At 41.3% G+C, this 18185-nt stretch overlaps 1 protein-coding gene across 1 annotated transcript in view; it reads right to left on the minus strand.

Annotated features, from left to right (window-relative positions):
- The window catches only part of FAM20A (FAM20A golgi associated secretory pathway pseudokinase), a 1212293-nt gene that overhangs the window by 894987 nt on the left and 299121 nt on the right, over positions 1-18185 (minus strand). The window contains exon 2 of the mRNA XM_044085124.1: positions 8834-9039. Within this exon, the coding sequence (XP_043941059.1) occupies positions 8834-9039 (206 nt within the window). The remainder of the gene's footprint in view (positions 1-8833; positions 9040-18185) is intronic.

The following is an 18185-nucleotide window of genomic DNA, read 5'->3' on the forward strand; positions in this document are numbered from 1 at the left end:
AAAAGATGATGCCAATGCTCATCTAGAAAGAGAAAGCACTACTTATATCAAGTCCAACCAAATTTGGTCCAAACCAATCTGTTTTTACAAATGAAGTGCCTGGCCATAATATATACATTTTCATGAGAAAGCACCTAAAGATTCTGGTCATGTGCTCTCTGTGATGCCAGGCAAATGGAATTATAATGTGTCAGTTCTTTTCACTTCTTGCCAAGTCTCAGTAAATATACATAACTGTACTTGCATGAATCTTAAAATAACTTGAACTGTATTCTTTTACAATTCTTGGTGTACTAGAAGAAAGTGTTTATCTATAATACACCCATTACATATTCAAGAATGCCTAGCAGTTAATCTGATTCTTAAAATCTGTGTAAAGGAATATATACAAACACCTTCTTAAAAGAGGAAAATATACAATACAAAGTAATTATCTGTTCACCAAATAGCTAACACAACAGGGGTTCTTTTATTACAGCAGTGGTGTGAGCTGGCCAGAAAACACAGTATTAGCCCGAAGATGGGCAAGCTTGAGATGGGATGAGGGTTGATTTTCTGAAATTTATTGTGAAGCCCAGATTTTCCAGGAGGGTAATGGTAGTCTGTAGGTTCTGTTGAAGAACCCGAGGATTTGGGGCCTGTATGAGCAGGTTGTCCAGGTATGAGAAAATGTGGATACCCAGGAGACTGCAGTGAGCAATCACTGGAGTCAAACATTTTGTGAAAATATTTGAGGCTGTAGAGAGTCCAAAAGGCAATGCAGAGAACTGAAAATGCCATAAACCCACAGAAAAATATAAAAATTTCCTGTACCTGGGGTGAATGGGGATGTGGAGATAGGCATCTTTTATGTCTGCAGAGGCCATGAATCCCTGTGGGAGAACCAGAGGAAAAAGGGTCTGTTTCCCCAGATCTATCAAAAGCCTTCCCATCCTTGTCAGAAAGAGAGTGATTAGAATTAACCAAAGTTTATATACAGTTCAGTTCACTAATGCAATAGCTGCTAGACCTGATCTGGGTGGGATAAGGATATAAAATCTTAAAAGACAAAGTAACTTTGTACAATCTACTTTCTTAGGGGCAGCAAGCTAGATGTCAGGTAAATTATAGGCTATGACAAAAACATCTTCCAAAGCTAAAGGAAAAGGAGGAACTGGGGACAGTTCTGGAAATTCCAGTTGTAATATATCATGATACTTTCTCAGGGATTAATATACATCATTGTTTTCTGCCCGACACAACTGATTCATTCTGGAAAGAGTTTCAGAGAAAAAAAAAATCCTTCAAAGGAACTGGCCAAAATCTGAATCAGAAACCTGACATGACAAAGCATAATCTCTCCTTTCACAATCATTTTGAGTTTCAAAATCTTGAATCTCTTCAGAAAATAAAAAAAAAAAACTTTGTTTTACCAGAAACGGCCATAATGGAATGAGCTACACCTAACAAGTCACTCCTGTCCAGAGTAACTGAAACAGAAGATGTATGTCTTCAGTTTTTGCTTCTATATGAGAGGAATTTCTGAAGAAACAGACCCACTTTTGCCATGAAAAGCCTCCCTAGGGATAGGCACAGCTTTCTGTCTAGGCAGAGTGTCATTCTTTGCCCCTTCTCCCAGAATTGAGAAGAGTTGCCGTTGCCCACCACAGCAAACAAACAGTTGCAGAGGATGTGTCAAACTCTCTCTCAATGGTTTCTGTAGGGACTACACAAGCGGAAGCCAAGGAAAAAGATGATTGGGCTGAGGAACCAGCTCTGACCACAGCAATGTCACCATCTATGACTGAAGGAATTTACCAATCTGTTGTGGTGGCAAAGGCTGTTTGGTAATTTTCTTCTTTTTGAGGCTGGAAGAAGGAAGAAGCATGGAACTGGTAGGTTGCGCCATGGTTAAAACTCACTCCATCCAATGGAAATCTGGAAGTTTGCACTGTAACTTCCAATGGGTGGAGCATACACTTTTTGATAGCCTCAAATTATGCCCTAACATTTCAAACAAATATCCATATCTTTGGAACCATAGGGGTTACTAAAGAAGTATAAATGGCAAAGTTTTCAGCATAACTTTTTTTTTATAGTGGTAGCATTCTTTAGGCTTTATCTATGTCTTAAACTGGATTTTATAAGTCACAGTAAACTCAGTAATTGTTTAGAAAATATTGCAAACTTATATCTTACATTATCTCAGCAACCACTCAAGTTACATGCATACTATTGGCAGAATTTTCTTCATCCAGCTGACAGCTTTCATATGAGGCTAAGCAGTTCTGTCACTACTTAGTTGTCGTGATATTTAAAAAAACATGAAAGTTGCACTACACAAAGGTCAATTATTGATACAGTTGCATTTGTTATTGTATAAGCTTTAATATGAAATCTTTTGATACTTTATATATAGAATGGTTTTAGGATTATTGATGCAAATATGAACAAGCAAAATTTGATACCTAGAGACGTCAATAAGATGTTAACTGCAAAGGGACTTGGAGGCGTCACTTGACTGTAATGAGTTAAACTAAAAAAGATGACTAATTCCCATGGAAGCCTGACATCAGTAGTTGACAAAACACGCAGATAGTAAAAAAGTAACTTTTCCTCCATAAACACAAAATAAAAAAAGCACTTTAAACACTTAGCCTAGCCTCAAAAAAAAAAGTGACACTTTTGTTTAGAATTAAAAGTCAAGCGACACTCATTAATAATAATTCATAGTACAAGTATAAATTCTGTCAAAAAAATACAATGAACATTTTTTTTCCTGTGGGGTACTTATCTACCCAGAACTGGAAAACAGACAGACAACCGTCAAGCCTTGAAAGCCAGCAAGAGGAGTGTTCTTCGACAGCAGGAAAGTTCTAAAGGGCACAGTTCCCCAACTTGACTTTTTAGTCACCTCATCTCATGCTGTCTATTTGTTTGGGTATGTGGAAAGTCCCCTGGGGCTTTGGAAAAGTACAGTTTTGTACCTACCATAAATGTAGATGTCTGATAGGTATGCATCTGCAGTCATAACATATGGGTTGTCCTGCCTCAGGCAGCCCTTCGGTCGGCCGGATTCCAAAGTCTGGGTCTGGCCTCGGCTGATGTCACACTTTCCCCGACGTTAGAGCTTCTGGGGTATAAAGGCATCAGCCGACGCCATTTTCCTCAGTGTTTCTTGCCCCAGATGCCAGGTGCCCTCTAGGAAGGCTAAATTTGGATAAATGCTGAAAAGTTCCAAACAGTAGCAAATTATATACATATATATATATATATATACAAACAAACAAATACACCATAATAGATTCCCCCAGCTAGCTGAAAGAGGGGTAAGCACCCTAGGAATACCACAGAGGGGAAGGAGGGTGGGTAATCCTGACTGCAGATGCATACCTATCGGACATCTACATTTATGGTAGGTACAAATCTGTACTATGTCCTTCAAGGATGCATCTGCAGTCATAACATATGGGTAGAATACCATAGCCAAACTGGGGGAGGAGGTACTAAGAGAAGGATGGTGTAGTTAAGAACCCCTGCAGAACTGCAGTTTAAAACCCTGCTCGGGATCTGGAGTATAAAGGTAGATTGTAATGCTTGGCAAATGTATGCACGGAGCTCCAAGTAGCAGCTTCTAAAATGTCCTTGGTAGCCACACCTCGTAGGAAAGCTGTAGTGGTGGCTGTGGCCCTTGTGGAATGAGGCATGATATTTTCAGGAGCTGTCTTTCCATGAAAGGAGTAGCAAAAGCGAATGCAATTTCCTATCCATTTTGAAAGTGTCTGTTTGGAAATTGCTCTTCCTTGCACCCCAGTTGCATATGCTACAAAAAGTTGGTCAGTTTTTCTGTTGGTTTTAGTTCTGTCCAGATAGTAGTGTAGTTGTCTGTGTATATCCAAGGTGTGCAAAAGTTTTTCTCCTTTGTTCTGTGGGTTAGGGAAGAACGTAGGCAAATGAATAGCTTGGTTCAAGGATACCCTGGATACCACCTTTGGCATGAAAGTAGGATTGGTTCTCAGTGACACTCTATCCTGGTGGAAAATAAGAAAAGGCTGCACTGCCATTAATGCCTGTAACTCGGATACTCTTCTTGCTGAAGTGATTGCCAGAAGAAAAGCAGTTTTCCAAGATAAAAACTGTAGGTCTGCTGATGCTGCTGGTTCAAAAGGAGGTAGTGTCAATTTTTCCAGCACAAAATTGAGATCCCATGCAGGTAGAGGGGGTCTCCTTGGAGGTTTAACATTTTTGATCCCTCTCAAAAATTGTCTGAGAAGAGGGTGAGAGAAGATAGGTGGATCCATATTGTATTCTGCTGAAATTGCTGAAGCATGAATCTTAATGGAAGAATAAGACAGGGCATTGTGGAACAATTCTGCTAAGTATTCTAGGATGTGTGCTAGGTTTGCCACTGTGACATCTGTGCCCTTTGATGTGCTCCAAATGAGAAATCTCTTCCATTTAGCTGAGTATGTCTTCCTTGTGGAAGGTCTGCAAGCCTCCAGGATAATGTCCTTCACCCTCTGAGATAAAACAGTTTGGTTTGGTTTTAAGGAATTTTCCAGGCAGTTAGTTGCAATGTTTTCAAGTTTGGATGCAGGGTCTTGAAATTGTTCTGCGTTAGAAGAAGAGGCCATAGGGGAAGAGGCCATGAGTTCGCCTGAGACATGCTTCTCAGTAGCGGATACCAGTGTTGTCTTGGCCAGTCCGGAGCTATTAGTATCACCTTTGGCTGTTCCTCCCTGATCTTCAGTAGAACCTTGTACATCAATGGGAGAGGTGGAAAGGCATATACTGTTAGGGCATTCCAGCTGAAAGAGAGAGAGTCCACCCTCCAGGCTTGTGGGTGGTATGTCCTTGAGCAGAATTTCTTCAGTTGGTGGTTGAGTGGGGAGGCGAACAGATCTATCTCTGGCATTCCCCATTTCTTTGTTATGAGTTTGAAGATGTCTGGATGCAGCATCCATTCGTGTGCATTCGTGGTAGTTCTGCTTAAGCTGTCTGCTAGTGAATTCTCTTTTCCTGGTACGAATTTGGCCTGCAGCTGGATATTGAGATTCAGGCATAGGTTCCACAGATTCATTGCCATCCAGCATAGAGGGTAGGAATGTGTGCCTCTTTGTTTGTTTATGTACCACATGACCGTGGTGTTGTCTGTCCTTATTAACAGATGTCCTTGCTGGAGGAATGGTTTGAATGCCTCGATTGCATGCCTCACTGCCAGCATTTCCTTTAGGTTTATGTGCATGCTTAGCTGCCCTTGAGGCCATAGGCCTTGGATACATTTGTCCTCCATGTGTGCTCCCCATCCTCGGTCTGAGGCGTCCGTGGTGATGGTCTGCCTTGTTTTTGGTTTGTTGAAAGGCAACCCTCTGTTGGACTGGCAGGCCTGAGCCCACCACAGGAATTCCTTTTGAAGGCATTGAATGATTGGTATCATGGTTTCTAGACTGTGACTGTGTTGAGACCATACATTCCTTAGGTACCACTGCAATTTCCTCATATGCAGCCTGGCATGTGGAATCAAGATTATGCAGGATGCCATGTAACCCAGGGCCTGCAGGACTTTCCTTGCAGTAAGCTGAGTTTGTCTTGTCAAAATCATGAAATAATCTGGCAGTTGTTTTTGTTTTTCTTCTGTGAGAAAAGCCATCTGAGTGATTGTGTCCAGATCCGCACCCAAAAAGGTTATCCTTTGGGATGGCACTAGTCTTGACTTTTGGATGTTGACTGTGTATCCCAAGGCCTGTAGCAGGTGTATGACATAGGCCAAGTCCTTTAACAATTTTTTCTTGTTGTCCGCTTGTATTAGGCAGTCGTCCAGGTATGGATAAATTTGAATTCCCTGAAGTCTGCAATGTGCAATTACTGATGCCAGGCATTTCGTGAATACTCTGGGCGCAGTAGATAAGCCAAAGGGCAATGCTGAGAATTGATAATGCTCTGATCCTGCAAGAAATCTGAGGTGTCTTCTGCAATCTGGTCGGATAGGGACATGCAGGTATGCCTCCTTGAGATCTAGAGTCATCAGCCAAGACTCCTTGCCCAACACGGGAAGAAGTTGCTGTAGGGTCAGCATTTTGAATTTTGGCACAATGAGATATGTGTTCAGTGCGGACAGGTCAAGAATAGGCCTCCATTGGTTTTCTTTTCTTAGAACAAGGAATAATCTGGAGTAAAATCCTTGGCCTTGTTCTATAGATGGTACCCTTTCTATAGCTTTCATCTGAAGTAAATTGCTGATTTGTCTTAAAGCCTCTGCCTTCTGGTTTGGTGGAAGGTTTGGCATTCCGCCCCTTTTTGGCAAAGTGTGGAAGTGAAACCTGTATCCTTTGTCTATTGTTTGCAATGTCCATGTATCCTTTGTAATGCAATGCCAGTTTTTCGAGAATAAAGCCAGCTTTCTGCCCAAGGGAGCTTCCAGTTGATCACTGGTAGGCGGAATCAGAGTCAAGTCATTGGGTCTGTCCTGTGGTAGTGGTTGTAGTTGTAGCTGTGGCAGTACTCCTCTGGTTGGCAGGCTGCCACTGACGGCCCCTGCAGGCACCCTTTGATTGACCTCTGCCTCTAGGGTGTCTGTTCCTGCCCCTCTGTGCTCTGGAGGTGTCTGGAAAGGACCAATTCTTTGTAGGCCAGTTTCTGCTGAACCTCGGAGGTTGGACCTGCAGGAATTCCTTTACTGTTTGCACAGACTTTGCTTTTTCTTCCACCTTCTTTAGAATCTCCTGTGCAGGGGAGCCAAATAAATGTTGTTTCTCCATTGGAGCATCGAGGAGTTTAGCCTTGACATGGTCTGGCAAAGATTGCTCCTTCAGCCAGGCATGCCTACGAATTACTGCCCCAGTCATAGCTGATCTAAATGAAGCCTCCAGTGCATCATAGCCACATTTTAAGAAATGATTACTGACCTGCTGAGAGTTGTGTACCAAATCCTGAAGGGATTTACGGTCTAAAGGTTCAGGAGAAGAAAGCTTCTTATTCAGCTGATCTAACAAAATTCTTGGTACTGTATCATATGGAATTGACAGTTTAATGCCCTGGCAGAAAGAGTAGCAGATGTATAAACCTTTTTTCCCCATCTCTCTAATGCTCTAGACTCTCTTTCAGAGGGTAGGGGATTTTGGCAGTAGCAGCTGCAACCCCTTTAGGGCCCTGAGAAATAGTTTCTGGGTCTGCAGCATGGGCTTTATACAGGTGGAAGTGAGAATCCGGGACCCTGTAATATCTGTCAGGTTTGGCAGGGGCCGGGGGAAGAGAATCAGGTGCAGCACTGACATCATTGTACACATCATCAATTACAGTTAGAACAGGTGGTATGGCTAAGGGCCTATGCTGGGGCAAATGCAAAAAGGTCCTTAATCTTTTTCTAGAATCAGAGAAATCCTGACCCTGCCATTGAAAGTGCTCCCTCATGGAATGTAAAGTCTCCTCAAAGGAAAATTCTTCAGGTGGGGAGGCCGAAGGAATAGAATCTTCTGCATCTGAATCCTCATAAGGCGAGTAGGCCCCTTACTGATGGTCTGACAAATCAAATCCATCCGTGGAGTAATCTGAGGAGAGAGGTTCAGAGGGATCAGTCCTGGGCCTTTTGTCTGGAGGAGGTTGGGAGGCCCTGTCTGGGTGAGGTTGGGAACCCCTAATTAAGGATATAAGGTCCTCAGCAAGACTGAGAATCTGAGAACTAGAGGAAGGCCTCTGGGAAGTAGATTTGGCAGGCAAAGTTTTTGAAAGTTTGGCAGCTTTAGCCCTGGAGAAGGCCTTAATAGACATAGAAGCTGGGGGCCTAGCTGCCCCACGTGCAGGGGTAGAAATGTCCAAAGGTATGGTGTCGGACAATTCTTGAGCACTAGCTTCAGTAGGAAGTTCTGAAGCCGACTCAGCCGGGGCCTCTCTGGCCTCGGTGGTCGGAGGTATGGTTTCAGTAGTAGTAATAACCGTGGACTCGGTTTCAGCCGAAACCGAGACAATCGCGGTAGACCTACCCGTGGTTTCAGCTGAAACTGCGGGCCGCGAGTGTCGGTCCTTTTCCTTGCGTTTTTTGACCATATGCGAAGTCGGAGTCTCCGACGGCATTTTATAAGCAAAAGCGGTTCCAAAAAATTCCTCTGCAAACTCCGACCGACGTCTAAGAGTCCGTCGGTTGAAGGAGGCACAGGCTAAACAAGCTGATACGTCGTGGTCTGGGCCTAAGCAAGGAAGGCAGTAAGAATGGAAATCCTTATGAGGTATTTGTTTCCCACAAGTTAAACAATTATTTACTTTGTCTGATATCGGCTGAGGCAAGATAGAGTCCCCAACGGGGTACTTAGCTTTTTTCGAAGTCTTTGGTAGCTGAAATCTCTGGACCTGACCGACCGGCACTTGCGAACAGCTTCTGCTTAGGGCACCGCGCGGCAAGAAAGACTGAGGAAAATGGCGTCGGCTGATGCCTTTATACCCCAGAAGCTCTGACGTCGGGGAAAGTGCGACATCAGCCGAGGCCAGACTCAGACGTTGGAATCCGGCCGACCGAAGGGCTGCCTGAGGCAGGACAACCCATATGTTATGACTGCAGATGCATCCTTGAAGGACATCTGGCCAGTTGTTATATCCTTAGCAAGATACAGCTCATATGGCTAAGGCTACTGCAGCAGTGATCAATCTGATGAATATTAGCAGATGCTACTTGTGGTTTGCAGATTTATATTATATCAAAAAAGTATACTCTCCTTCACTGGTACTTGTTTTCTTTGTCTCTCATTCCAGTATTCTTCACATTATAAGAGCTAATTCCACTCAGACTTGAGAATTCACCAAACGTCACTTTTACTGTGACAGTAGGCCCCCACCAAAAACTAAAAAGTTCTGCATTTCTTACCAGCCTGGATAACACTCAGGGTTCCAAGATCCTTAATAAGCTGGTCGACTCTGGAGTCTGGCTGGGAATAAAGCCCATAACGATTAATTCCTAATTGGAACTTCAGCCAGCTGGGGAGAGAATTAACTTTGATGGCTGCATTTGTAGTAACTTTGATGGCTGCATTTGTTGAAGTCTGATTGCCAGCTGCGGGTTTGTTTTTCAGTCTGCAAAATAAAGAACATATGTAAAGAGTGGCTAACAACATTTCAGATACAGTAAATATGACAACCATCACAAGCTTTTCTATTTAGCATAGCATATTATCTCTGATTAAGAAGAAAATATATGAATAGTCACTGAACAAAGAACAGTACAGACACCTGAAGGGTGGATAAAGGAGCATAAGCAAAAATACCATTTGAAATGTAATGATCCCTGACAAAACCATCTGTACTGACTTAACTAAGGTATTCTAGAGACTATCATATTTACTAACATTTGAATCGGGGAAAGCAGGTAGGATAAATGTACTCATTCCAGACTTGAGTACACTCTCATTAATTGTACTAATTAGTCCTTACCAAAATGGGGCAGATTTGCTACCCATCAACTGCAACTTCCTTCTTGGTTAAATCAGACCACAAGTCAATCACATTCGCCGTAAGACTGAAGCCTGAAGCATCTTCAAGTACCTCAGTACTAGGAGATTACAAAGGCTAAACTAAACTACTAAACCTGAGTGATGACCTGGCTAAATTCAAAAGCTCTTTTCCTCTGGATAACCCCACTGCTTATGCGTAATACATCACTGTCAAATTTTATGCAGATTTAAATAGCTGCATAGATGCATGTGCCCCCCCTCAGAAATAAATACAATGCCAAATTAAAAAAAATAAATAAAGCCATATGGTAGAACCCAAACATAAACAGGTTCTATAATAAAAGAAAAAAATCTCATTGCACACAAAAATAAATCTGACTATAAAGATGCCAAAATGTTTTTGCTAAACTAAACAAGGAACTTCTGACCATGATCAAGTCAAATAAAGCAAGATATGAAGTAAAAATAGCAACCCAGGCACTGAATAACTACAAAGCCTTCTTTAATTACATTAAAAGTCTCAGAAACAATGCTCAGCACTGTGCAGCGCTAATAGTAAATTATACCACATACTCAGACCCTGAAGACATAGCCAATCTGCTACCGGACAAATTTAGCTAAAATCTCAACCTCTCTCCCCTCCAGTGTTCTGTGATTATATACAGACATGTAAACCCTCCATTAAAGTCTCTCAAGAATAAGTTCTCAATGATCTTTCTAAGGCCAAGAACACTATATCTTCAGGACCAGAAAACATGCCAGGCTGCGAACTGGTCACCTGAAACATGACTTGTCTGATCCCCTATAAATGCTATTCAATATCAGCCTCAGAATAGGCTTTATACTGAATAAATGGAGGATAGCAGCAGTCATTCTCTTGCACAAAGGTAGGGGCTTCAACAGACCTGGGTAATCATAGACCGATAAGCGTGAGGGTCATTATGGTATTAATAAATAAGGATGTACTCTCAACCTAACCTTGTTTGGATTTGTTAAAGGATTGCAGAAAAATCACACTCCACACCAGAAATGATAGAAAAAGACTTTACTGGTGCATCTGGTACCTCAGCTTTCGGCTTCAAGGAATATTATTGGACTCAAGCAGCTTAAACTTTATACACCACATAACTGAATTATCTATTGCACATTCCGAATTAATCAAACAATCAATTTATTCAAATCATCATAGGTTCATAGGTTCATAGGTTCATACTAGGCTATCTGCCCGAGGGCATTTACAAGCCTAGCCCATCGTTTTGTGGCTTACGCCACCCCTTTAGTATGGGGAACTATACCCATTATTTTGCTGTGCCTCTGTCGAGCAGTGACACTGAGGTAATCCCTGGGGTATATCTGCGATCTCCCATCCATTGGTCAAGATTTCTCTTGAACAAGGCCAGCGAGGTGCTCTGCCTCACATGTACCGGGATTTTGTTCCACAGCATAGGAAGTCTTTGGGTGATGAATCTATCCCTCCAGCACGTCCTATTAATAGCCGTGTCGAGGTTTACGTCTCCCGCCCTTGTGGCTCTGATGGATCTAGATTTTGAGGTGAAGCATATTCATCAAATCTGGGTTTGACATGGTCTTGTATGTTAGGCAAAGGTCACCTCTGAGCAAGCGGTGCGACTGAATAGAGCTGGAGTTCTTTCAGTCGGGCAGCATAGGACAGATTTTGAGACCCTTTATCCTTTTGGTGAGGAACTTTTGTGGCCTCTCCAGCTGCTGCAAGTGTCGGGTCAGATACATTCCGAATGGGGCATTGTACTCAATCATTGGTCTGATGAGTGATGAGTAAAGGGAGACTATGACCTCCCTTGATCTAGATGAGAATCCCTTCATGATAAGGTGGGCAATGTAGAAGGTCTTCCTAACTACTTTAGCTACATGTGTGTCGAATGACAGACTACTATCAACCTGGGTCCCCAGGTCCCTGATAACTTCTTCTGTGCTCAGTGGATTGCCACCTATTTGGTAGCTAGGGGTAACCTTGTTTTTCCCGAAGGGTATGACTATGCATTTTTGGCATTTAACTTTAGGCCGTGGCTCTGGCACCAGTTATCCGTTTCTGTGAGACCCTTCTGAAGGATATCTGTGTCAGATGTGTTTTCTACTATGGCCCAGTTTGCAGTCATCTGCAAACTTTGTCAGCCATAACCCTCCTGTGTTGGCTTGTACTTCGGAAAAGTAGATGCCAAACAAGAGTGGGCCCAGGACTGAGCCCTGTGGGACACCACTTGTGACAGGCTTTGAGTCTGACATGGCGCCAGCAACTCTGACCCTGTGGGTTCTGTCACTCAGCCAGTTTGCAACCCATCTTGTGATGTATGGGTTAACATTTAAGCTGATGAGTTTTTCAATGATACCCGAGTGGGGTATTGTATCGAAGGCCTTAGCCAGATCGAGGTAGGCTGTATGGACTGCCTTTCCCTCATCAATGGCTTTAGTGACTGTTTCAAAAAGTCAACCAAGTTTAAAAGGCATGATCTGCCTTTGACAAAGCCAAACTGGGTTGGATCCAAAGTCTGCAAATTCCCTATGTCTTTATTTATGAGGTCCATTATGATCCTCTCCATGGCTTTGCAGATAAGGCTTGTCAAGCTAATGGGCCGGTAATTTCCAGGGTCTGTGGAGGCACCGCCTTTGTGAAGTGGGACCACAGTTGCAGTGCGCCACTCCTGGGTAGTGCGTATCCAGAGGTAAGACTTTGATTAAACAGCTGTCCTAGCTGTGGGTTTAATTCCTCATTGAGTTCATGGAGCACACAGCCGGGGACACCATCAGGTCCCATGGATGCTGTATTTTTTGCTTTGGAGAGAGCAGTTCTCACTTGGGCGCTGGAGATGTTTGGGGGGCTGCACTCGTTTGGTATAGATATCTCTCCTTTTGGGAGTTTGCACTGAACCTGTCAGCCAGTATGTTGGCAATGTCTGTAGGATCAGTAATCTTCACATCATTTTGAACTAGTTCTGAGCATATCTGGGAGTTTCCTCCTAGGTTTCTAACATAGCTAAAGAAGGCCTTATGATTGTCTTTTGAGTCTTTAGCTATTTTTCTCTCGAAATTTGCTTTGGATGATTTTATGAGAGCTCTTAGTTTTTTACTTATAGTGATCAAGGGTGTCTTACCTTTTAAGGATTTTGCTCTATCTTGTAGTAGCTTCCTCCTTTTGCTGTAGAGTTTGTTTATGGCTGGGGTCCACCAGACTGGACGCTTGCCTTTGGTACAAAGAGTCTTTGTTTTGCTTGGGATTGCCTTATCCATGCAGTCCTGCAGGTGCTGGTAGAAGGCATTTGTAAGTGATTCAGCGGCTTGAGTATTGTTTTCCACGGCTCGGGGGCCTTAAAGGAGACCACACTAGTCTTTAGAAGTGTGAAGTCGGCTTTTGAGAAGTTCTTTACTGTGGTCTTTTTTATTTCAGGTGGGGGTGGGATGAGGACCTACAGCGAGATTAGTTTGTGATCTGATCTCACCAGTGAGGGGTATACTTCCGGTGTTGAACATTGTGCTCCCATGTTCGTGATGATGAGATCAAGTATGTTATCTCCTCTTGTGGGGATGGTGACTAGTTGTTCCATGGCATTTGAGTTTATGAATTCCAGGAACTTTTGGGCTAGGGTGTTTGGGCTTGAGTAGTGTTCCCAGTCTATATTAGGGTAATTGAAGTCACCTAGTATGATGGTGTTTGGTGATACATTTATCCCCTCTAGTGTTTTCAGGAAGGCCATGTGAGGTTCCTGAGTTTGTGAGGGTGGCCTGTAACATGCTACAATTTGCAGAGCAGTCTTGCCTATGGTTAATTGCACCTGGATGGTCTCCGATGCATCGTGCGTTGCCACCAGTCTTGAGGTGTGGGTGTCCTTGATGAATATGGATACCCCCCCTCCTTTCTTGGTATTGTCCGGATTTTGGGGCCGGAACGCATGGTATGAGGTAAAACCTGATAGCGCTGGGGTGCTCTCAGGAGCCCTGAACCAGGTCTCTGTCACAGCACAGACATCGATGTTCTCCATACTGAGAAGGGCCTCGAGTGCGTGCATTTTGAGATTTAGACTTCTGGCATTGAGTAGCATTACCCTTAGTTTTTTTCTTTTTTGTGTTCTAGGGTGGTAGGTTTAGAATTTGAGCCTTGCCTAAAAGGCACTATGGGGTGGCAAGAGCCTTTGCCAATATCCGGAATCCCAGGGGTGACAGGTGCAAGCCGTCCCTTGCGAAGCAGCGTGGCTTGTCCAGCATGTCATCCCAGGCAGACAGATACTGGATCCCCTTTGAATGACACCAGTGTTTAAGACAATTGTTAAAGCTGATCATCTTATCTCTGTATTGTGGCATCATTCTTGGTGAAGGTAGGATACTGCTCAAGGTCAGGGTCATACCTGCCTGGGCTACATAATCAGAGAGCTCCTCAATGTCTCTTTTCATGTAGTCCAAGGAGGTACGTCTCAGGTCGTTTACACCAGCGTGGACAATGACTGAGTCATATTTGTACCTGCTGTTGAGAGACCTGAGTGCTTGCGTTATGTGGCGGATTCTAGCGCCCGACAGGCAGCTTACTGTGACCTTCTCCTTACTCAGTCTGGTGAGCGGGACGTCAGTGTGTCTGACTATGGAGTCACCAATGACTAGTGTGTCAGTATATGCATAAGATTCCCTACTTCCATTTTACATGTCTTGCTCAATATTATATATATATATATATATATATATATATATATATATATATATATATAGGACTAGTGAACAAAAGTTCAATAGTCCGAATCCACAATACCTGAACGCACTTTAACGAAAGCGCTTTCACCAAAAAAGCGCTTTCGTTAAAGTCTGTTAAAAAAAAAAACAAAAAAAAAACAATAAATCTTCTTTTATGCAGGGGGGCAAGCCCCCCTGCACCCCCCACACACCCCTGCTTTTATATTCTCACTCTGAGGTTGCACTACAGTGGGGAAAAGGGAATTCTCCCTTAACCGCACCATAGTGCGACCGGCACAACCAGCATACATAACCAGAAGTGCTGCTTTGGTGAACAGCACTTTCGGTTATGTATGTTCGGTGATTTCTGCTTCGGCAGAAAGTGCCGTCGGGGATCTGTATGGATCCCAGATATATATATATATATATATATATATATATATATATATATATATATATAAAACATTTAAACAAAAAATACATAATATATTATAAATATAAGATATGCTTCTTACCTACTACATAAATACTTTCTAAAGACTTATATCAACGTAAACATATACTAATACAGAGAAATAAATAGAAAATGCATGACCAACTCTTGAAAATATATATTCTGATATAATATAATAATTATTTCAAAAAAGTTTATCTAACATTCAAATTGATGTCTAAATTTAATCCCTTAGGATATAAAGTGCCATAAATAATAATGCTTTTAGTTTCCAGACCAGTTGAACCAGTTTATCTACAAAAACTTCACCCTGACAAAAATAAGGCTTGGCTAACTCACTGAAAAAAGGGAAGAATCAGTGACTCCATGAAATGTACAAAAATGTTGGGCAACTGGACTCTCCAGCCTGCCCCTTCTTATAGCACTGAGATGTTCCATAACTCTCTTCTTCACAGCGCAGTTTGTTAGTACCCCTAAAACCTATATTAAAAGAGTGAGGCCTGAGAAATAAAAAGTGAATACAATCTAAACTTTCACTTTAAGGAATGATGTCTTCAGAATGGGAGTGGCAACTGCTTTGTATATAAAAAGGAAGTTTTTCTTATCTCTAACAGGATCTGAAGAAGGTTAAGCATAACCGAAAGCGCTTATCCTGTATTTTACTCTTTGTTTTACTATTTGTTTTATATAATACAGAGTTTTTAACAGTCTAATTAGAACTGGGAAGCTCCTACTTAGATCACTGTTTGTATCAAGAGTACTTTAGCCATTTTTAAAAGCTAAACAGTTTTTGTAAGAGCTGGTAAGCTTCAACTTAAACTGCTGTTTATCAAGAGTGCTTCAGCTGTCTTTAACAGCTAAACAGTTCCTGTACATTTCATGAAGGCACTGATTCTTCCCTTTTTTTCAATGTGTTAGCCAAGCCTTATTTTTGTCAGGGTGAAGTTTTTCCAGATAAACTGGTTCAACTGGAAACTAAAAGCATTATTAATTATGCCACTTTATATCCTAAGGGATTAAATTTAGACATCAGTCTGAATGTTAGATAAACCTTTTTGAAATAATTACTATATTACATCAGAATATATATTTTCAAGAGTTGGTCATGCATTTTCTATTTATTTGTCTGTATTAGTATACGTTTACATTAATATAAATCTTTAGGAAGTATTTATGTAGTAGGTAAGAAGCATATCTTATATTTACAATATATTATGTATTTTTTGTTGAAATTTTTATATATATATATATATATATATATATATATATATATATATATGTATACAGCAGCGGCCCTAGGTCAACTGGTGCCCTAGGCAAAACAGCTCCACGGCGCCCCCCAACACATTACCTGGTGCCCCCATCCTGGTCTACCTACAACTGGAAAAGTGCCCCTGCTACACCGGCGCCCTAGGCAGCCGCCTAGTTGGCCTATGCCTAAGGCCGGCCATGTATGTGTATATATATATATATATATATATATCCAATACTGAGCAAGAGATGTAAAATGGAGGAAGGGAATCTTATGCATATACTGATGATTTGAACAAATTGATTGATTGTTTAACTGGGAATGTGCAACAGATTATTCAATTATGTGGTGTATAAAGTTTAAGCTGCTTGAGTGCAATAATATTCCTTGAAGGCGAAAGCCGAGGTACCGGATGCACCAGTAAAGTATTTTTCTATCGTTTCTGGTGTGGAGTGTATTTTTTATGTGATACATTTTTGCTTTACGTTTGTTAAGGGATTGCCCTAACTACTTAATCTGGTTGACTTCTAAAGAAAGGTTACTGAAGCAATGGACAAGGGTAAAACTGTGCATACTACATATCTAGACCTTGCAAAGGTGTTGCAACACCATCACTCAATCACTTGGGTACTGTTGACATATTCTGCCAGCTACAGACGTGGACAAGACTGGGTGTTTTGAAGAGGAACCACGCCAAATGCTTGGCTTGGCTCTTAGAGCATATGAAGAGGCAAAACAGTGCCAACAATGAAAAATGGAGGGAGGGGGAATGCAATAAATGAGACATATACAATGTTTAATATTTCACTATGAATCTTACATGAAGTAATAACAAGATATGCCATCTCTCCCAATTCCCTCTAAAAGTAGAGTTTTTGGGAGCAAAGGTGGAAGATAACACTTAACAAAGACAATAATTAGACTTGTACTCTAACTTCAGAAAGCAGAATCTATGTCCACATTCACTTCAGAAAAAAGGCATCTATGTATACTTTAACTTCAGGGAAAAATTAAAAAAAATCTATGTAAACTTTAATTTCAGCAGAAGAAATCTATGTACACAAAAAGCCATCTATGTATACTAATTTCTTCAGCAGAAAAAAAATTGCACTTCTTTTAAGTTCAGCAGAAAAAGTACATACACTTATTTAACTTCAGGTTCAAAAAAGAAATCATCTACACACACGTTTACTTCGGGAAAAAAATAGCATCTACACCCATTTTTACTTCAGGAGAAAACTAACATCTAAGCTCACTTTTATTTTGGGAGAAAAGTGGCATCTACTCACATTTTTACCTTAGGAAAAAAAGTAGCGTCTATGTACACTGTCGCTTCAGAGAAAAAAAGCATCTACGTACAATTTTATTTTGAAAAAAGCACCTATGTACACTTTTTCAGAAAGAAAAAGCATCTACGTACACTTATTTCACTTCAGAAAAAATGTTAATTTTAGTCTGCTGACTTCTTACGTGTTAAGTACTAATATTTTAAAAAAGGTCAATGACTATTCATGGATTTGTCCCTGCTCCTAGAGGAAAGAGGTTCAGAACAATCAGGTAGAGAGCTCGGCCTGCAGCTTGTTCACCTCTTTATCTGTGCTGCCATTGACTGCAGGGGACACAGCACCAATTTACATTAAAAATGAAAAAAAATCTACTCCTTATACCTCTCAGCTTTCCCTGATTTTGGCTCATAATATTCCTCTGTCCTTTCTAATCTCTCCTGAAACTGATGATTTGGGAAGAAAAGGTAGTGAATTATACATGTGTCTGGAGCATTTCTCCCCGAGCCTCTGCTGAAAATTGGCTTCGTTCCAAGTTGGAATTCCCCTGGTAAACAAATGTTAAATAAATAAATACTTAATAAATACAAATAATTAGTTATAAAATGTGTTTTTTTTTCTTCAGACAGTGCTGTTAATTCGCATTTTTTCTGTTAGCTTTTCAAACTAACAGCACTAATATTTTTTAAAAATATCCTTGATTGTGCTTGATTTTTTCAAGATGTCTTCCTGATTCTTGAGATAGAGGTTAAAAATCATGCTATTGTTTAAAAATAAATAATGACACAGTGCTCTGACATAGTGTACCCTACCCCAAATGCTGTTAACTACATAGTTTACCTCATAACCGTCCAGAATGTTTGAGAAGTAAGAGCTCATTTCCTTTAGAAAATGCACGGTAATGCAAAGCCTGTTATTTTAACTACCTTCTAAGATAAGAAGAATTAATATCTGTCTTTGACTTTGGGCATTTGTCCCCTATTATTTTTCGCTTTGTTCAGAATTCCTTCACATTGCAAAGTATTACATATAAAAAACAGAGCTCAGCCTGCAGCTTGTCCATCTTTTTAGCTGTCTTTAATAGACTA

The sequence above is a fragment of the Protopterus annectens genome, chromosome 10.part0, assembly GCF_019279795.1.
Source record: "Protopterus annectens isolate FY-2018-M chromosome 10.part0, PAN1.0, whole genome shotgun sequence".
Taxonomy (NCBI): Eukaryota; Metazoa; Chordata; order Ceratodontiformes; family Protopteridae; genus Protopterus; species Protopterus annectens.